Below are 22,338 nucleotides of genomic sequence, written 5' to 3' on the forward strand. Positions count from 1 at the left end.
CTGCCTCTGCCTCTTGAGTGCTGGGATTAAAGGTGTATGCCACCATGCCCGGCTTAATCCAATATATTTTATTAGTTACCAGGATGCTTTTCATGATTGTTCTATTGTCAATTAGCTTAAGTGAAATAATTCATTATCTCTAGTGTGATTGTTTTGCCAGTGGAATGCAAGCTCTTCAAAACAGCATAAGGACATCTTAGAAATAACATTATGGGGTGTCAGGTGTGCGCTAAGCACTTTGCATGCAGTAATTAATGTCATCATCTCAACACTATGAAGCATATGCTATTAATAGCTCCATTTTACAGAGGAGGAAGTAGAGCTACAGAGGTTAAGTAACTTCCCCAAGATCTCACCACTGGGGAATCAGACTCAATTGATCTAGGTTCAAATATTTGTTTTTAATTGGTGCATGAGTCTGCTTCTTGATCAGGGATGTCCGAAGCTCTCTTCTACCTTTTCCTAAGGCCTCCTCTGGGTTCTAGAGCTCTTGCTCTGGATCTTCAGCCTAGTCTACTTTCCTTCTTCAGGTTACAGATTCCTCCTGACTAGCCTGTCATTTTATTTGCCTTCCACTATGAGACTTCTTTCTGCAACTAAGACCAGGCTGGAAGGAAGGGATGGGTGTTTCTTGGGCAGTAGTAATGAAGGAGGAGGGCACAGGTACTTTTTTTTTTCTGGTGGGTCAGTAAAAAAATGAGCTGATCAACACATCTCACTGATGAGCTAAGGGGACCTTTGCATTTCTACCTACAGTTGGGGATAGTTTTCTATGGCCAACTTATACAGCTTTAGAGGAATGGAGTCTCTTCTGAAATCATCTGGGTCAGTAGGTTCAGTGGCTTCTCCAAGGGCCACAGATATCAAATGGGCAATACAACCTTTTTCATGGTGATTCCCAAGCACCTGCTGTTCCCACTCGGCCACCATAAGGAGCTATGATATTAGACTTTGCCTCTGGTTTAGAAAGAAGACTTTTTTGTTCTTCGAAGAAGGACTTATTGAAGGGAGCTTCCCATTTGTTTTCTCCCTAGGAATACCAGGAGAACTTATGACTGAGACACTTTCTTCAGGTAATCCCAGTATGTCTACCTTTGTTGTTAGGTCATTTCAGACAGAGAAAGAGGAGAAGGTGAGGGAATGGAGAAGATGGAGAGGGTAAAGAAAAGAGAGAGGGGAGTGAGAGAGTGATAATATTAAGAAAACATGTTCAGAAGCATTGTGTCTGTGATATCTTTATTGAGATGTTTAGAAAATTGACATTTTCCGTGTTGTTCTTATGTGCATGGAAGCGGTGACCTATGGCTTAAAGGCATTGCCTAAGAAAACCTTCCAAACATGATGTTAAACCTGAAATGATCATTCCAATTAAAACAAACCTTTCAGATGTTGCCAAACAGGGCTGCTCCCATTTGAACTGGGTGCGTGGGTTGTTCCCACGAAGCTTGTGAATCATGCATGAACACATTGACCAGATATTTCCAACCAACCAAATAGCCAAAGGATTCATTTCCTATAAAAGACATCTTATTACAGTGTTGAAACAAAGGACACATTCCAGACTGGCTCCATGTTGGGGATGCTGATTGCTTCAGCCTGTGAATTCTTCCTAACATACATTCCAGACTTGCTTACGCTGGTGCTCACCCATGGCTCCATGTTGGGGATGCTGATTGCTTCAGCCTGTGAATTCTTCCTAACATGGATGTTATTATTCCCTATTCTCTGTAACACTTTTCTGCCCTTCTGAATTTTATTCACTTTCTAATTCCCTTTCATTTAGAGAGGCATTTGGCTTTAAAATGCTTTTCATATAAAAAATTTAATTTTAAATTAAAATGGGCAAGTTTGGATAAACTTACCCAAGAAATTGGTTCACTTCTGCTTAGAGTAAGATACATTCCCTGTCGCTTGCTAAATGGAAATTACGGGAGTTCATAAAAAGAGACTATAGTAGTCACCTGCCATTTATTGCCTGTAAAAGTCATATGAGGAGGGGTTGGAGATGTTATTTCTGGCATCATGTCCTATTTACAGATGTGGAAGACTAGACACAACAAGGTGAGTCACATTACATTGGTGTTTGTAAGAGAAACTAGAGATATCAGATTTGAGGAGTCTGTGATGAGCACCCAGTACCAAGTGGGAAGAAGCTGAATGATGGTCCTAAGACCTGAACTCAAGGTCGCTGTCCTGCGGTTCATTCAGTGTTGATTTTATTCGATCCCATATTTTACTGGGGTCCACCACAGATGTGGTGGGATGTGAGGTAGGAGAAAGAAAGTTGGTTTTCTCATTGACCATGATTCACGGACCAGTTGCCTTGTCGTCTGGGCTGTTTTCTCTGTCTCTGTAATGAAGAAGGCTGCTGGCTATCATTGAAGCACCTTTCTAATGCCTGTGAGCTTAGATGAAGAGGACAATCAGGGCTGGTGACACACAGACTCCTAAATGGTTTTTCATCAGAGGCAGCAGCAACTGGAGCTTTGAAGAATCAATGCTATTGTGAATTCCTACTTAAGGAGACTATAGAATATATCAGGTACTAAGGAAATTTAAAGAACTTAAACTTCAGTCTCATCCTTGTGTGGCCTTGGGTGCTAATTTCTCTAACAGTTTCCTCAAGGGTTAAATGAAGCTATTAGTAGTAGCTATTTTATGGTGGTGATGGATCATCAAACGAATTCAAAACACTTGTTAAAGTGTTGATTATTACTAGCTAATCCCACTTTAGAAACAGATTGGCAGACATGGGGAGGTGGAGCTGTCTGTAAGTGTGGTCATCTATGAATCTAATGTCAGAATTCAAAAGAGAGGTTCAAAGGGAGGGTGGATGGAGATGAACAATGCATGCTATATGCATACGTGTAAATACAGTAGTGAATCTTCAATTAATGAGTTAATTAAAAATATGAGATAAAGGGTCTGGAGAGATGGCTCTGTGGTTAAGAGCACTGACTGCTCTTGCAGAGGACCCAGGTTTGATTCCCAGCACCCACATGGCGGTTACAAACCATCCTTAACTCCAGTTCCAGGGGAATCTGAAGCCCTCTTCTGACCTCTGCAGCATTGCATGACATGGGTGCACTCACATACATGCAGGCAATATACTCATACACAAAATAAAAATAATAAATTAAACAAAATAAAACCAAGGATCCGAGTGCAACCGATTATGACTAGTAATAATCAGATATATACAGATGAGAGATGCATGTGGCAACAACTCAGTGTTATTAGCAAATGATTCTTTCTGTAAGAAACAATGTTTTACAGGGCTTATACTGAATTCAATATTGTATAACTATTAATTCAACAGTGAACCTAAAAATTTTATAGCCACTTTTGAAAGAGATGTATCTTTTCTCTGGAAACTGTTATTGAGTATGTCAAAGCTGTAATGAAATGCTTCTTGTAAAAAACAAAACAAAAAAATCCAAAACGAAATGAGAAAAAGCCATCCAGATCTTTTGTGTGTACATGTGTTTGTGTGTGTATGCGTATGTGTGTGTTGGTGTGGGGGGTGGGGAGATGTTGTTGGGTGTTTTCTTCTATCACTTTCCACCTCATTGTTTGGAGACAGTGTCTCTCCCTGAACCTGGAGCTCACTGATTGGCTGGACTGGCTGGTCCTCAAGCTCCAGGAATCCTCCTGTTTCTACCTTCCCAGCACTGAGATCGCAGGTGCAGACTGCAGCACTTGGCTTGGTATACAGAGTTGGGAATCTGAACTCAGGTCCTCTTGCTGCTGGCTTAGGCTGAAGTGTAGAAACAAACAAGCAACCCCTTACTTCCCTCCTGTGGCTCTAAAGAGACTTACTGAGCTTCCTAGTAGGATCTAGACTTGATATTGCCTTCATAAGATTTGACCACATGTGTACAAAGTCGTGCACATGGTTTTACATTCTTATGTACAAAAGAGATAATTTAAAAAATATAGGCTTTGAGCTGCTGGATTTTTCCTTTTACTGTGTAGTTAGTTCATAATAATAATGGATAACATGGGGGAATTTTGCTCTGAGAAGGAGGAAGATACCTTCTTTCTGTGATAAATTGACAATAGCCTTCCTTTATCAGCCAGAGGTTTGCCCAAGTCCACTGAGGTTATTAAACTCAAAGATGAAATCAGAAGCCCAGAGCAAAGCTCTGACCTCGTGCCAAATAGTGACTTGTGTTTAGTTTGGTGCTGATTCCATTAGATGCCCTAACCTACACCTTCTAAATTTTATTTTATTTCAAGTTTTTATTGGTGTCCACTACATGTATGATGGGATGTGAAATAGAAGAAAGTGTTGGATTTTCTCATTGACCATGGTCTGTACCAGGCTGGATTCACCTGACCTCACACTGACTCAAACTGAAAAGAAAAAAACGTATGGATAGAAATAACATGTCTGATGTCTAACTTAGGGCCTGAGAACTCCTTCCCTCCTAGTACCATATGTCATTTACAAAGCCTTGTCATCATCGTTAGCTCACTGGATCCTTCTATTATGTGTTAAGCGGGGTCAATATTATTAAATCACTTTTAGCCAAGATCACACACAGACTGGGTTGAGACTGTTTCATAGCCTCTGAGTACAAGTTCTTTACTTTTTCCAACCTGCAGGCAGAGATAATATGCAATAAATTGCCGGCATGTGGTACTCTGCCCATTTAGAGGAGAAATTATCGATAGAAAAAGAGATCCTTCTTAGAGCGTTGCATCCCGCCTGCTTTCCGTAAGCCACTGAGTGTCTGGAGGAAGTAATCATTGAGCTGTGAGTTAAAATAAGTATCTCTGATGTGGGCATCAGGCATCAGCTGATATCTGATACACACTCTAAGAATTAAAAAATGCTTTATTGTATTGAGTAGAATTGTGGGTATAATGACAAGTCTTTTCTTTTTTTTTTTAATTCCCCCAAAGCCAAATATTATTAAAAGTTTCAAATTATAATCATATGGCTAAATTCATGGAGAAAGAATTTTAAAATGAAATAATAGCAACAACAAAATTAGGTGTAGGCTATAGCTAAAAGCAAACACATAGTAGTCATGTGTATGCAGTTTTTGCAGTATACAAAGCAGAATCGCGTAAAAGGCTTCATCTGCTCTTCACAACAACCCTGTGAAGTAGGCTGACCCTCACTGACCAAACAAAGACATTAATTTGTCGAAAGCTGAATGTTTTCTGCAGGGTTGTGGTTGAGAAGTGGCGAGTTTTGGACCTCAGGACTTTAGGCTCTACACTCTGTTTAATTTGGAAATTTTTTCAGTAGCACTTCTGGAAAGGTCCAGTAATTTTTTTCAGAGATTTCCCTACTCTGCGGCCTGACTGTAAGAAGCTGATGGTGCCTGGGGCATAAAGGCAGCTTCTCGTGCTGTGATGGCTTCCTGCTTCCAAGCAGAAATCACTCACTAGTGCTGTTTTGGAAAGTTGGTAGATGCTAATTCCATCTCTTTGATGGATAGACTGAAGCAAAGTCTAAGCTGTTTTGTCATTGTCACCCATCAGGTCTTATGTCTTGAGAAATCCAGCTATGTGTCGCTTGTCAAACAAGCAGATAAAACTCCCATAACCCTAAGGAATTGAAAGAGAAATAGCAAACATTTAATGAAAGGACCCAGGCTATTGCTTCAAAATGACTCTGAAGAAATAGCTGTGGATTTATTTCCCACAACTAATCCTGATTCTTAAAGGAAGTATTTGGAGAAGAGCCTGGTATTTCACAAAGAGAACAAGAATAGATGGTACAGACCTATAATCCAGGACTCAGGAAGCTGAGACAGGAGAATCACAAGTTTAAGGCAAGGCTTGCCAATTCAGTAAGACCCTGCTAAAAGCAGAAAACTGCGAAAAAAAGGTGGAGGCTGAATTATAGCATGTGGGAAGTCCTGGGATCAACCCCTAATACACACAGACATAGACATCATCACATACACACACAGACAGACACAGACACGTACACAGATACACACACAGACATACACAGACACACACATACATAGACACCATCACATACACACACAGACAGACACAGACACATACACAGATACACACACAGACATACACAGACACACACAGACACACATATATACACAGACACACAGACACACACACAAACACACAGACACAGACACACCCGCATACACACACAGACACACACAAAGACACAGACACATGCACACAGACACACATACATAGACACCATCATATGCACACACAGACAGACACAGACACACACAGATACACACACACAGATATACACATAGACACATACAGACACACACCTTTATAGATATACATAGACACACAGACACACAGGTACAGACACACACAAACACACAGACACACAGACACACACAAAGACACAGACACAGGCACAACACACACACACACACACACACAAGAAAAGGAAAGAGAAGGAAGAAGGAAACCTTGGTGACGGTCTGATATGCTAGTTAGATAAGAGTTGCGGTAGCAGAGCTCAGCAGGATCCATCCCTGTGATTTTTTATTCAAGGACACCAAACATTAGAAATCTTTCTCATCCATTCTGCTCCTGTGCTGGTGTCAATCTACATCCAAAGAAGGAATTTAGAAAGGAAGGTTGTAGCTTTTCGCCTTCAAGTGCCAATGGCCAAAAACAATTGCAGAACTTGCCTGACCGGCTCTAAGGAGGCACATAGATAAACAAGACCTGAATAAACAAAAGAAAGAAAAACCTGCCTGTCCATCACCAGAGGAAGCAAGCAAGAGGCCATTTTGCTGGGTACTGACTAATTAGCTCTCATCCCTCTGACAAATGCAAAGCATCCTTCTAGACAAATGTAATTTATTATCATGTCGGTAGCAGTGACTTGGGGAAGGAGCAGAGTAAAAGATGCTCTCTCCAGCAATGGGGTCCTACAACGGTACTGAGAACTAAGTACCTTAAGAGACTGGGGGTTTCTTAAACCTTTCTGGCAGGATCATGCACTGGCCTCTCTTTCTTAACTGTGGGTCATTCTCATCACCTTGGGATGTTAGACTTTGGCAGATCTCGTGATATAGCAAGGCTGCACGTGCTCATAAGAAGAAACGACCTTCCCATCCATGATCTCCTTGGTGATGGTGCGTATCTTAACCAGTATCCGAGATGGAGGTCTAGAGACATTGCAGGGCTTGTGAATCCCAGGGAGTGATGAAGATGTGTAGACTGGGGCAGAGCACTCCGTGGCTCGGAACTTGCAGGATGTACCAGTGGATGGTTCACATTTGGTGGCACATGGGTTACAGGGAAGCCTAAGTGGGGGAAAAAACAACAGAGTTTTACCTGTGATTAAGTAAAATGATGGCTGTGAAGAAAATGGGGACGGCTAATTTCCAGTATTTGTCACTCAAAATAAGTACTGCTAATGCTCATTCATTCATTTTGTATTGTAGTTAGTGGAAGAACAAAAATAGAGCAGATCCCTTGGAAGACAGCACACCAGGCAGAGACCTGCATGATGTGAGCTTCCACTACAGCTCCATGGGAAAGTACTACTTCAGCAGTGAAAGACCAGGGTGGGAGTCCTGCTCTGCTATTTGCCAGCAGGTGGCCTTGCGTGAGTCAAGTAGCTCTCCTGAGCTTTAGCTTTGCATCTGTGGAATGCACATAATGGAAACTAAGCTCAAAGGTCCACAGGGAGATGGAACAAGTTGATGGGCTTGCTATCTGGGGAATGGAGGTGAGTCAGATAATTTTCGTATTATTAGTGGTGGTCTGAAGCCCGCTTATGGAAGAGTTTAGCACAGCACCAGGAAGTGTCAAAGGGACCTTTAGGGTGTCTATAAATGAATTGTTTCTAGAGATTTGGAGTACCCAGGAATTAACAGAAAATACTCTTTTTGTAATATACAGTCTTTCTTTGATAATGCAGACCCTTAAGATATTGTAGCTCTTTAAGGTGGCAGCATCAGTTGACATGGCACTTGTGAAGAGAATGCTGTGAACAGAGGTTATGGATTATTTGGGGGTAGCTGGTGTCCTTCCCAATTTTAACAAAATCTGCATTTGTGGGGTTAGTTTGGTTCAAGTTACTTCAAAGAGCTTGTATTCTGGCTGAGTTCGTTATAGGTTGGTTAGCTTATTATCATTAGAAAACACAACTTTTTATTTGTAAATGGAAGGATCTGAAATGCTCAGGTCAACATGATGCTGTTGGCATGAAGGGCCAGTATCTAGAGAAGGTTGCAAGTTTCAGCCCGAACATAGTATTCCCCTGTTGGTCAGGGTTGTCCTTTCCCTTCTCAGGAAAGTCGTATGCTCATCTCAGTGGGATGTGGCCTGGAAGGGGTTAATTTGGTACCTCGCGTTTTAAAACCATTCAGTTCCACCCACACTTCAAATTGAGACTGTGCTACAGTTGTAGGTCTTGAGAGAACACACAGTCATCTCGTTCTAGAGCTCCCCATCACCAGTGAGAGTATCAAATCATTGGTGTGTGTGTGTGTGTGTGTGTGTGTGTGTATTTGAGCATCTTTCTCACATAACTTGCTTTAATTTTACACAGTCAGATCGTTCTAGCTCTCCCCATCACCAGTGAGAGTCACAAATCATTTGTGTGTGTGTGTGTGTGTGTGTGTGTGTGTGTGTGTGTGTATTTGAGCATCTTTCTCACATAACTTGCTTTAATTTTACCTACTTGTCATCCAAGCTCTCCAGAAGGCTGCGGTATGTGGCGATCTCACACTCTAGCCGGGACTTGACATCCAACAGAACCTCATACTCCTGATTCTGTCTTTCCAGGGCACTCCGGATCTCTGCCACCTGAGCCTCCAGGTTATGGATGAGACTCTGGATCTGGGTCAGCAGGGCTGTGTAGCGGGCCTCTGTCTCTGCCAGGATACATTCCTGGGAATCTCGCTTTGGAGGAGGAGAAAACAGATCTTACAGATGATGACTTCCTTAAGGTCATTGTTTAAGCCATTTTAAACAATAATTTCTTTGTGACAGCACTAATGGATCTCTAACCTCTATTACTTCCTAACCAAGTAAGTTCAAATCTAAAATGATAATCTTGTTTGCGTTTACTTCCCCCCACCTCTGCCGTTTAACCTGTGTTGATTTCTCTTTATCTTATTTTGACTGCTTAAGAATTTCCCACTATACTTTCTGACTCACGAGAGAAAAAAACGAAACACAACAAAACAAAAAAATAACAACAAGAACACAACTCAACTCATTGCATGCCCAGGCATTAAAATCCCAGCACCAGCACCCCTCATTCAGTGTTTGAATCTTTCAAAGGAAGTGAGCAGTGTTTAACTACAGATATTCCCCTCCGTGGATCAATTCCTTTGTGAGTAAAACATGAGAGCTGAAACTTTGATGTGTCAAGTTCCCTCTTGTTCTATGGTTTTGTAAATCTACAGATAATGGTGGGATTTTAGGTTTTAATAACCCCAGTGTTTGTATGATTATCTCAATTTTTATAGATGAGAAAACTGAGGTTCAATGAGTTGTCCGCAGTCACATGACTAGCAGGTGACAAAACCAGTTTGGGGCAAGGTTTTCTTAATACCCTTCCTAGTAGGCATTTGAGTGCTATCTTATTTCAGAGAGGCAGTGTCATGGGGAGCAGAAGCTGGCTCTAGGATGTGAATCCTGACATCAAATCATTTCTTTCGTGCCTTTGGTCCGGTTACTCACAGCTTCAGGACCTCAGTGCCTCCATCTGTAAAGTTGGTGAGATGACACTTAGTTTGGATTTAGCTTGGGAAAATCACCCAAGCTCTTAGAACTTCATCGCTAAAGTTGGTTAATGGTTACATCACCTCTTTCAGAAGTTTGCTTCATAATTCTAATGTGATAGCTCATAAAATGCTTTGTATAAAATGAAGTGCTTTCCTGGTGTTTCCCAAAGTATACTCCATGGGTCATGATTAGTATAAGATACACTTTAAAAAAAAAAGAAGAGGGTCTATAGTCAAATAAGTTTTAGAGTACCATACATCTCCTTGGAGATTCATGGTGTGGGTCATCTAACACAAACATGTTCTGTTTAACCTTTGCTTAATTAATCCAACATTTCCAAGACTTATTTGACCACGATGTTCTTTTCTAGCCACAGACCCTTTCACAAACAGAGACACAGTTTGGGAAACAGTGTGACACACAGGTGTTGGGCTATTGCCATCAGTGCTGGGATAGGCTTGGTCAGCCTATTGGGTACCATTCGGTGTTGGGCCTGCAGTTCAATCTCCAGGGCACTCATGGTTCGTCTCAGTTCTAGGACGTCCTTCTGACAGCACTGCTGCTGTTGAGAGCTGCTTACTACTTGTTGATTCAGTTCCTCCATCTGAAACACAAAGATCTCAGGTATTTTGCAATGAAGGAGGACACACTGCAGGACCCCTGGTGATACGTCAGCCTTATGGTTTTTCCATTTGTTTGCTTTCCCCACCTGCGTGTTGAACCATTGTTCCACATCCTTACGGTTGGTCTCCATGATGGACTCATACTGACATCTCATTTCTTGTAGAATCTGATTTAGATCAGCACAAGGGGAAGTGGTTACTTCAATGTTGACTCTGTCCCCAAGCTGGCCCTGTAAGGAATTGATTTCCTATGGAAAGAAGAAGAATGCGAAGTTACTTTGTGAACAGATGACTTGTCCCCGCCGTGTTTTCATTTCAGTGTAATGGCTACACTTTAGTTTAATTGGGTCTGAGATACAGCCCACAACAAAGGGATGCATGATCTGCAGGTGTTATTGAAATGCCATTCAATGTTTGAAGGTGATTTTGGATATGACTCTGTATTCAAATATGTGGGAAATGAAGGTATTGACAAGATCAGAGCTTCAGAAATTTTAGATCACTTCTGGGGATGACTAATAGAGGGAAAGCATGGATTGTGATTTAGAAGAGACCATCGTCTACAATGAGCTTATGACAGAATTGACTTGTGCCAGCAGGGGATGGCAGCAGTCTGTTCAGGGATATCTACACAAACTAGTGAAGACAAGAAAATTGGGACAACAGAGGGTTTTCCTAACTGTGTGACTTCAGAAACTGTACTGCAGTCAATGGGTTTGAAATACAGTTAAGCCAGTGGTCCGAGTAGTAACAGTATACATATAAAAAGGCTAACAATGGCAGTTGAATCTAGCAGGGACACAGTGTGTAAACTGTGCTCAAAGGAACTGATGCTGATTTTAGGGGCTCAGCCCATGGGGACTCTGTTTTCTTCTAACCTCTTCATGGCTGCTTTTGAGGCACAGAAGCTCCTCCTTCAGAGACTGGACCCGTGCCTCCAGGTCAGCCTTGCTCAGAGTCAGCACATCTAGGATCTGCTGCAGGCCGTTGGCATCGGCCTCCACGAGTTGCCGTAGGGATAGCTCAGCTTCATAGCTTTAAAAGCCAGAAAAGAAAGGCATTAAAAAGTAGACGATACAAGTGAAGCAAAGCAGAACTTTCTTCATTTTTCTCTGGGCCTCTCATTGGATGTAGTTCCCCATTTTATTCTCTTTAGAGGTGAAACCATTCAGTCCATACCATGGCTTAGCTATGTTCAAATTAGTCTTCTAGAGTGATGCCACCTTGCTGTCTTTGAGATGAGGGAATTGATCTTCCTACCTCTGCTTCTAAAAGGAATTCAATAGAAGAAGGCATTGGATTTGGGCCTAGGAAGCTTGGGTCTGTATTTTTGGCTTCATCTTGTTGTAGATACACCTTTGTGTAAGTTACTTCCTCATTATATTCAGTTTTCTTGCCTGGAGCAGGGTAATAAGATACTACCCCTACCTACTTCACCACGGGTAATCCTATGGGTCTGTATGCCAGCAAGGAAGGTTCTGTGTGCATGTTAGGGCTCCTAATTTAGTCACATAGTGAATGTGAAGGTCTTTTCTGGGTAGTGCCAATATGATGTGGATCAGGAGTCTTAGGAGAGATGGGGGCAGTCTCACTAGGAATGTTTAAGTCAGTCAAGGTGAATTCTGTCACCAGTGACAGTGCTGGGTGGGCTTACTTGGCTCTCAAGTCATCTGCAGCCAGTTTGGTGTTGTCAATTTGTGAGACCAGTCTGGAATTCTCAGCCTTGGTACACAAGATCTAGAATTAAGAGATTGTACACACAAATGAGACAAACACCAGGATCGCCTTCTTTAAGAACCAAGGGACTTGTGTGTGTTTCAATTAACAGAAGACTAGTTAGACTTTCCTAAGTCTTCAGGGCAATGCTCAAGAGGTGTGGGAAACTCTGGAAAGTCATTTACTGTTCTTTTCCTACGAGATTAGCAAAAACCATGTAAATAAAAACTTTTGGTTTTTTAATGTTATATAACATCTTTCCTAATTTTTCCTAATCTATTGTAACATAATAGAATGCAAATCTTGAGGCCAGGAATATTTTCCCAGAGCTTATAACTGTTATTGGGGCATTTTTTTTGTTGGTGCTCAATAAATACTTGTTGAAAAAAATATAAATAAATGCAGATTCGTAGCAGCAGCTCACTGCGTAAGAAGGTAAGGTTTGGTGTAGGAACAAGCTATTTAAATACTGTGAGGATAATAATATGGGCATAAAAGGTGGTGGTAGTTATAACATGGGTAAAAACTAAACTCTTTAGAGACTTATTAAAATAAAAGTTTCTCAGGCTCCTGTTTTCTTATTCTTATTAAAGATATGGGAGCAACTCATTATGTTTCAATCCTGAATCATGTGGTTATAATGGCAAAGTGTACTTCTGAGAAAAGAAATATAAAACCTTGTAAATTACCTCAAGATGACGTTTTCAATCAAGAGATCGTTTCTTATTATTCAGAAAATTTCAGCACAGAAGGTTCCGGAAATACTCAACTTTAGCAACCAACCACTCACTTGACTCCACAGCTCTCTGAGTCTTACCTTCTGCTGCAGTTCTTCAATGGTGGTATAGTAGGACAGGTAGTCGGGACACAGGGCAGGGAGCTCCTTGTTACAGTCCTCCTGAATTCTGCCCTCTAGTTCTGCGTTCTCTCGTTCCAACATTCGTACCTTTTCCAAGTAGCTTGCAAGGCGGTCATTCAAGATCTGCATGGTCTCTTTCTCATGACTGTTGATGCCTTCACCATACCAGCTGCAGTCATCAAGACTGGGATGGACATTGTAGTTGCTTATCAAATAGACTGGGATGCGACCAAGGCAAGAGGTTCGTTGATAGCCTTGACCCTGGGGAGTTCTTAGGACATGACCAGTTGATTGACAGCTGTTGGACTTGGTAGCTCCATGAAAGCAGCTGTTGTTAGAAGAGGTGATCTTAAAATTTGTATTCCCAGAGCAGTTTTGGGGTGGAGATGAAGTAGAAATCATTGCTGTGGAGCCCTTGATATCCATAATGTATGTCCAGCTTCAGTTGATCTCACAGTCTGTGGTCACCACAGACTGAGCACCCTTGACTGAGTCTGAATTCCAGGCCTGTGGCTTTTTCTTCTTTGAAGAGCTTATATAGCCTTCCCTGTAGGTGGTGTCACAAGAGGTGGGATCTTCTCCTTTCTAATGTTTATACTGAATCCCATAGGAACATCTCATTAATCTGCTTTTTACTTGCCTGGGAAGAGTTACTCATCTCATAAAAATGTGCATTTAGGTGGTTACTAAGTTATTACCCATCACAGCTACTACTTGTTATAGGACCAGGAGCTTCACATTGGGTCTTCAAAAGGAGCTGTCGTCACACTCTAACAGCATCCATTATTAAACAGGTGTGAGTATGTTACGTCCATTAAATCCTTGTTGACCTCACCACCTAATACTCAGCTTGACTAGGAATGCGTTCATCCTTCTTTTCCTTTCGTCTCTAGAAAAGAGAAACTATTAATATGTAATAATTATTGGAGAACTTAGAGATCATTATTTTATTTTGCTCTGACCACCTGGTTTTTCCATTTTCTTCACTTGGACATGGTGTATTTGGATTAAAATGTCAGTTTAAGTGGGGTTTTTTAAAAAAAAGTAATTACAGGGTTTTTATCGAACTTTCCTGATAGGGTTTGAGTGTTAACAAGGTAGTTCTTAGAAAAGACACTGGTTACTTTTTGATTGCCCAAAGCTGATATTTTGCAGAATTTTGATTGCTTGGTGTTTGCATGTGATTTTACATGAACCTATTGGGTTTTATTTGATGCATAAATTTGATCATTTAAAGACATGTGTGGGTTTTTTCTTTTATGAGGCAAACACAACATTTCAACATTTAAAAAAAAGTTTCTTGGTCCTGGTTCTTCATGGGACTCTGAGGGAGATCACTTTTTTTTTCCTTTTCTAGCTTCTAGAGTTGATCCACATCTGCTGTGCTTGGACAAATGTTGCTCAAAGACATGTTACAGGCTTGGTCACTGGGCTGTGGTGCTATGGTAGATGATGGAATCTTTAAGAAGTAGGGAGGAAGTTAGATCACCGGGGGCCTGTCTGTGGAGGGGATATTGGGACCTCAGCTCCTTCCCTTCTCTTTGGCTCCTGGCTTCCATGAGGTGAGCACTTTCCTCCACCACACACTTCCATCATGATGTATTATTTCCCTATAGGCCCCAAATCAATGGAGCCAACTGACTGTGCACTGAAACCTTTGACACCGTGAGCTGAAATAAACCTTCTCTCCTTCAAAATGGTTTATATAACTGCCCCCACCTCCACCCCGTGATGGAGCTCTGACTAATACAACATCCTTGGCTTCTTCATCTTGCATCTTCAAAGCCAGAAGTGGCTCCTTGAGTTTTTCTTACATCATACCACTCTGACACAGACGACTTCTGCTATCTTGCACATCCGAGGACCTCTGCGATTGCATTAGGCCCACCCAAATAATCTAGCATAATCAGATAATTAGCAACTTTATGAGGCCCCTTTTGCCTTGTAGCTAAGTATATTAACAGTTCTGAGATTAAGACATGAACATATTTGCAGGGAACTCCTTAATTCATAATAGTACTAGCAAACACAAAATTTATAGGAATAGCTTTATTTTAAAAAGTATAAGATTTGCATGAATAAAATGTTAAAATATACTAAAGGTTAGAAAGCTAGAATACATGGAAGGGTGTATCATGTTCCTGCATGGGTAAGTAGTAGTCATCATTAAATAAAATCTCAACTGTCTCTATGTTAATCTAACTTATATACCAACAATGCACTGAGATCCTCTCAAACATATTTTCTTCCAACTAGACAAGACACTTTGAAGTTTTATAGGATAAACAAATAGTCATGAAAATTCTGAGAAAAACTCCCTCAAAGATATTAAAACAAGGTTTAAAACTTCAGTAATTAAAACAGTGTGATATTGATATATGAGCAGTCGGACCAACACCTTAGACTAAAGAATCTATAAAAAGACTTCTACAGATTTCAGTTGCGTGTATGATAAGCACGGTGATTAAAACCGATGGAAAAACATACACTGCCAGCTGTACTCTGGAGGCGATTCCGCATCACTATGCAGAGGTGAGGGAGTGGAATCTCCCCCAGAGCAGACTTGTAGCACATAGATATCTAGAGGGAGGATGACTGGAGTTCCCGACAGTAAAAGTGCAGCGAGGGGCCCAGGCAGGAGAGCACGGAGAATAGCAGAGGATGTTTGGGTAGGATGAGGAGAAGTGACAGGACAAAGTGATGCTGGCTAGGTCAAGGTCATGCAGGCAATCTTTGGTAGGCAATCAAGAACTTGAACTTGTTCCACAGAAATCACTGAATATTTTGTACCTTAAAATGGGGGATATCTTAAGGTAGATAAGGAAACCCATCAAGATAGATTATGTAGAATAATTGCAGGGTATTAAGATTACTGAAAATAAAAAAGTGATCTGAGGGGAGAGAAATGAAGGTGACAATGACCAGTGTTCTATCAGAAAGTTATGTAGAGGGAAGGAGGCAGAAGAAGATGCCTTCATGGACAAAGTGCTTCCTGGTTACAAAGAAAAGATATTTGTGGTCAGAAAACAAGCATGTTTAGAGGGAATGGAAAATTGATTATTTAGCAAAGAAGACATGGCAGAGGCCAGAGAAGGAGAGTGGGGTTGATGGATTGTGGCTGTGATGGCATCAAAGGGGAGTAGGTTCAATAGTGCAAAGAAGGAAGTGACTCATGGGAGGAAGAACTGGGAAGAAGGACAGTAGTGAGGTTGAGGTGAGGGCTCCAGCGCGGTCCTTAGCTCCTGAGAGTGACACAGCTTGTGGACTGTATGTAAAAACGTACAGAGAAAAGAAACACCATTAAAAATTACAAAATATTGACTGGGCGTGGTGGTGCACACCTTTAATCCCAGCACTCGGGAGGCAGAGGCAGGCGGAGCTCTGTGAGCTCAAGGCCAGCCTGGTCTACATAGTGAGTTCCAGGCCAGCTGGGGCTACAGGGAGACCCTGTCTCAAAAAAGACCAAAAAAAATTTACAAAATGCAAAAGAATGTTACTTTAACACTGTCGTGCATTTCCTTCCAAGTCCTTTACACAGCTTTGAGATTATGAACTGTTCATACTGACATTTTATGGAGTGTTTTATTGATACTTTATAGTTTCTTAACTTTGAGTTGCTGTTACAAAGACATTCTGAATTCATTCTGAATTTTAGAAAGAATTCTACATTTTCTCTTCGCATGTTTGTGATTTCCATTTCATGTTAGATCTACATGGAATTTAAGTATCTGACCAAAATAGTGAATATTTATTTGTTTAGTTGTATCACATCTCAAATTTTTATATTGACTGTACTTTATCAAAGTATAACTTACATATAATGAAATGCAGCACTTGATATTATGCAGCCTCTAGAGGTTTGAAAACGATATACACACGTGTAATCGCCACCTATATTAAGAGACAGAATAGAATCTCAAGATGTAGAAGGTCAACCTTACTTCCTTCACGTTCTTTCCAGCCAGATCACCTCCCCCACTGAGGCCATTCCTTCCGGTATTCAACACCGTAGATAAATTTGCCCATTCTAGAAGTTCACACAGGTGTAACTGTACTGTTTGCGCAGGACTTCTGCGGTGAGTCTGAGATTCTTCTGTGCCGTTGTGGTCACCAGCCGCTCATTCCTTGTTGTCGAGGACTTGTCCATTGCATAACTATGCCTCCGCTTTTCGGTAGTGTCTTGTTTACGAGCTGTTCCATTTTGCTGCTATTTTTAATATTTTTTATTTATTTTTATTTTTACAAGTGTTTTAATTGGAGGTGTGTGTGTGTGTGTGTGTGTGTGTGTGTGTGTGTAGTGTCCACTTGCATACCATGGTACCTGTGCATCGTCCCCCCAATATGAATTAATTAAAATGCAATATTTTTTTGGATTTCTTTATTTTTATTTTTTCATTATTTATTTAATAACAACATGATTAGAAGAAACATTTTGCTACAGCTTTAACATATTCATTAACAATTTCCAGAGAGCAAAGATGCATCTCTCAAAAGTGGCTGTAAATTTTTTGTCCCACAGTTGAATTGACACAGTTATACAATACTGAACTCAGTATAAACCTTATAAGACATAAAATTGAATGAGGTTTTAACCTTTAAAAAAGATCTCCTTTAATCCCAGGGCTTGGGACGAAGAGGCAGGTGGATCTTTGTGAGTTCGAGGCCAGCCTGGTCTACATAGTCTACTAACACTTAGATGTTTGCACATGCGTCTCTAATCTCTCTGTATCTGATTATTACTAGTCACAGTTGGTTACACTCGGATCCTTGGCACCTGAGTATGGATATAAAGTCATCAGGTAGATTTCAATGGTAATGTTTAGCACCTCAACTAATTAACATGAAGCAAATTTATTATTTTTATTTTATGTGTATGCGTGCATTGCCTGTGTGTAGGTAAGTGCACCCATGTTGTGCAATGCCCGTGGAGGACAGAAGAGTCCGTCGGGTCCCCTGGAACTGGAGTTTCGGACAGTGGTTAGCTGCCATGTAGGTGCTGGGATTCGAACCTGGGTCTTCTTCAAGAACAACCAGTGTTCTTAACCACTGAGCAATCTCCCCCCCCCCCCATTTTGCTGCTATTAAGAGTATAGCTGTGAAGTTGGAGAGATGGTTCAGCAGTTAAGACAACTTGCTGCTCTTGCAGAGGACTTGAGTTTGGTTTCTAGCATCTATGTGGTGGCTCACGGCCATCTCTAACTCCAGCTCCAGGAGATCAAATGCTCCCTTCTGACCTCCACTAGCACCAGACTCATATGTGGCGCACATACAAACATTCAGTCAAAACACACACATAAAATAAAAAGATCTTTTTTTAAAAGGACATTGGAGGCTGAAGAGATACCTTGGTTAAGAGTACTGGATGTTCTTGCAGAGGACCTGGATTTGGTTCCCAGCAGCCTATATGGCAGCTAACAAGCCACCTAACTCCAGTTCTAGGTAATCCGACACCTTCTGACCTCCTCAGACATTGTACTACATGGGTGCATTTACATACATGCAGGTAAAATAAAATAAAATGAAGGACATAGCTGTCGTGAGAGGGTTTGCTTAAATTCCTTTTGGGTATGTAAAGAATCATTTCTCTTGGATGTATAACTGTGTGTGAAATTGCTGAGTCCAAGAAAAAGACTTTTGCCAGACAGATATGAATGTAAGCACAGTTGCAAACACATATGTATTTTATACAGTTGCTTGTGTATTGTCTTTGGATTTACTGATAAAGAGAATAAATTATCAATACAAATACAGTAACTGGGAAATTTAGCAATGGCCTGTAATGTTTGGAGGTCTTTGGGACTGCACTGACCAAGTGAGAAGCCCAGAAAAAATACAAATATGTTTATATATGAAGTATAATATATGATACTATATTTAATGACATATGTATAAGGAAGGGATATTTTACCCTGTCTGTGACTTGTGTTTTTACTTTTTAGCTATTCATTTTTATCCATAAAATATTGTGATTTTGATGAAGTCCTATCCACTTTTAACAGTGTCTGCTGTGTGCCAAGCAGTCTTTGCTTCGCAGTAATCCTCTTCTTAAAACTTAAAAAATTATTTCTTTTTATTTTATGTTTAGGAGTGTTTGGCCTGCATGTGTGTAAGTGCATCCATGTTGTACAAAGCCCATGGAGGCCAGAAGAGGGTGTCAAATCCCCTAGACCGGGAGTGTTAGATGGTTGTCGGCCACCATGTAGGTGCTGGGAATTGAGCCTGGGTCCTCTGCAAGAGTAGTCAGTGCTCTTAACTGCAGAACCATCTCTCTAGTCCCCTTTACAACTTTGGATTTGTAAACTTCACTTCACAAAGATTGATTTTTCTTGAAGAGCATCTCTGATTCCCTTCTCTTGTGGGGCATGTGGGAAGATGGCCTCTTCCCCATTGCAATCAGGCCAGATATTAGCAAGCTTTGGATTTCTGTCTCAAGATATAGGGAGTAGGGAAAGTGTCTGAGATACCGAGAGGACATGACCCAGATACTGCAGTTGTGTGAGTTTTCTCTTATTTTTGGCCTGTGTTTTTGGGATTTCTAAGCAGTAAAATTTGAAGCACATCCTCTGTCTTGTAGAGCAAATCTGAGAGACATGGTAGACATTTTCTTGACTGCTTTGTCTTCAATAGAACCTTCTGGGAATGGGACTGGGCAGAACGGAAGGTGTCTTTGGGACTAGCCTGGGATGAACAGCTGAGGGAGAGGCAGTGCCTGTCTTCGGTAGAGCCAGCAAGGGCTTCTTGAGTTGCAAATAGAATCATGTACTGTATAAAGATATCTAATCAACAGTGGACTGCACATACCTGGGTGGTGCCATTATATATTAGAGATGAAAACTTCCTATTATCTGGTGACATTGTAGCCATTGTGGTGTTCTGTGCAGTGTATTCTTTCTATTTGCAAAAGAGCTTATTATAAAGCCGTATGCTAGGCAGGAATGATGGTGCATGCCTGCAATTCCATCACTTGTGTGGCTGAGGTAGAAGCAACATGAGTCTGAGGACAGCCTGGGCTACAAGACTACACCCTGCTTCAAAGACAAAACAAAAATAAATATCCAATAAAGCGGCATGTCACGTGACACACCAGGAGCAGCCTCACATATTTTATGCTTTCTGCATCTTTTTGATTGCATCAAGAGGCCATCTCACGATCACCTAGGTTTGTGCAAGCACACTTTGATGGTCGCACAGTGAAAAAAAGTTGCTTAGCAACACATCACTTGCAACATATTTCTGTTGTTAAGTAACACTGTGGAGCAGGAGTCCTATGAGTCACGAATGCTTTTTACAGGTGAGGTTCAAGGTCACGGATTTTCATGAGAGTCCTCATGGTGTGCTGGGTACAAAACCTAGAAGACAAGGCTTGTTTCTGTGCGTGTTTGTTGGCGCCTACAATGAGTGGTCATCATAACACTAGGTATTAAAAATTTATATGACGTTACATATTAAAATTATTGGCATCTTGTTAAGTCAATTGTTAATGTCATAAAAATATTATATTCTTAACCAAAAATTGAGGCCTTTCTATATTTTACTAAGTGAGTTTTTATTATTCAATCCAGAATCAAATTGCCATTTAAATGCTTGACAATACAGGAGAACGCTCAGTGTATATGTCTCTGTGCTCAAAGTTGGAATGTATGTGGAGGAAGGACTCTCAGTGTTGTTTTAAGATGTTAAGCCTCCAGTGACTGAAATTCTTCTTTTTTGTACACAATTTACTCTTGGTTCATCATTACTATCAATTAATTTGTAGTGGATTATCGGTGAACTACATAGTGCTGGTGATCTAGATTCATAGCAATTATAATATTGGTGTCTTAGTTTGTTTCTCCATTGCTGTGGCAAAACACTCTGACCAATACCAACTTGGGGAGGAAAGGGTTTATCAGCTTACATCTCCCAGATAGCGGTTCATCAGGGAGCCCAAGGTAGGAACTCAGGGCAGGAACTTGGAAGCAGGAGCTGGAGCACAGGCCATGGAGGAATGCTGCTTACTGGCTTGTTCCCCTGGCCCCTGCTCAGCTTGCTCTCTTATCCAACACAGGCCCACCTGCCCAGGGGTGGCACTATCCACAGTGGGCTGGGCCCTCCCACATCACCCAACAATCAAGAAAATGCCCCACAGACATGGCCACAGGCCAGTCCAATGGAGCAATTCCCCAATTGAAGCTCCCTCAACCCAAGTGTGTCAAGTTGACACTAAAGCTACCCAGTACAATTGGTTTATAATTTTCCAGTCTTTAAAAATTTATTTATTATTTTAAGTGTATGAGTGCATTGTCTGCATCTATGTAAGTGTACCCATGTCATGCAATACCTGTGACAGTCAGAAGAGGGTGTCGGATTCCCTGGAACTGGAGTTACAGATGGTTGTCAGCTGCCGTGTGGGTGCTGGGAATGGAACCCAGATCCTCTGCAAGAGCAGCCCGTGCTCTTAACTCCTCCAGCAGCCTATGCTCTTAACTCCTCCAGCCACTCCTCCAGTCCAATTTTCCAGTCTTAAACCATATCTGAGTTTTTATACATATGTAGATATACTGGCATTAAGGTAATATATGCAATGGCTTTAGGATTTTAGAGATTTTTAAATCGTTGTTGGAAGACAGAAAAGAGAGGCCATTTGGCCTGCGCATGTGGGCTACAGTTAAAAAAGCTCGAGTTTCCAACCCTAACACCGTTTAGAGCAGAGTGGATAATTGAACAACAGGTTGGGTTTGGAATTCACCTGTACCTTTAGTGTAATGCCAGTTCAGTATTATACAAAGAGACATGAAGGGTGGAAGGTAACCTGAGGGTCCCCCAAGTGGCGACCAATGTTAAAGCTTTTCCCACTTTCATTCCACGTTTACTTTACATAAGTCCAGGTAGAAAATAGCCTTAATTTTGCAAAGACAAATAGATTAGCTGACCATACAAATGGCCTGCATAGTGGAAGGTAGCCGTTGACGTTTTTGTGATGGAAAACTTGGATACAGTTCCTTGAGAAGTATTTGCGGTGCTGAGAAAATTGTTGAACAATTTTTTTTTTTTTTGAGACAGGACCTCACATATCCCAGACTGGCCTAATGCTTGCTATTAGTTGAGGATGACCTTGAATTTATGAGCCTCCTTTGTTTATCTTCAGAGTGCTGGGATTACAGGCATGTATCACCACCCCAGTTTATATGGTGCTGGGATCAGATCTAAAACACTGGCCATGCTAGGCAGGCACTCTATCAACTAAGCTACGGTCCCAGTCCCTAAAGTAATAATCTTTTGAATAAATGACTAAACACACAATTGCGAAGGTAAATGTGTTGACAATTTCTCTTCTTTTAGTTCTTGAACTAAATCCAGTCTTGGATTAGATAATTTCTCTTACTGGTCTCTATGGTTTGAGTATATGGTGTCCTCTACAGCTTCAGGTGTTGAAAGTTTGGTTCCCACAGGGTAGTG

The 22,338-nt window shown here is 41.1% G+C and overlaps 1 protein-coding gene across 1 annotated transcript; it reads right to left on the bottom strand.

Annotated features, from left to right (window-relative positions):
- Positions 1–7,006: 7,006 nt before the first annotated feature.
- On the bottom strand, positions 7,007–13,326 carry Krt39 (keratin 39). The gene is made up of 7 exons (XM_008835195.1): positions 12,859–13,326; positions 11,980–12,062; positions 11,204–11,360; positions 10,412–10,573; positions 10,181–10,306; positions 8,651–8,871; positions 7,007–7,265 (listed from the first exon to the last, which is right to left on the bottom strand). Exons 1-7 carry the CDS (start codon positions 13,324–13,326, stop codon positions 7,007–7,009), a joined length of 1,476 nt encoding a protein of 491 aa, XP_008833417.1.
- Between the last annotated feature and the right edge of the window lie 9,012 nt (positions 13,327–22,338).

Source organism: Nannospalax galili, unplaced genomic scaffold (genome assembly GCF_000622305.1).
Source record: "Nannospalax galili isolate Female #2095 unplaced genomic scaffold, S.galili_v1.0 scaffold137, whole genome shotgun sequence".
In the NCBI taxonomy this organism is placed as follows: domain Eukaryota; kingdom Metazoa; phylum Chordata; class Mammalia; order Rodentia; family Spalacidae; genus Nannospalax; species Nannospalax galili.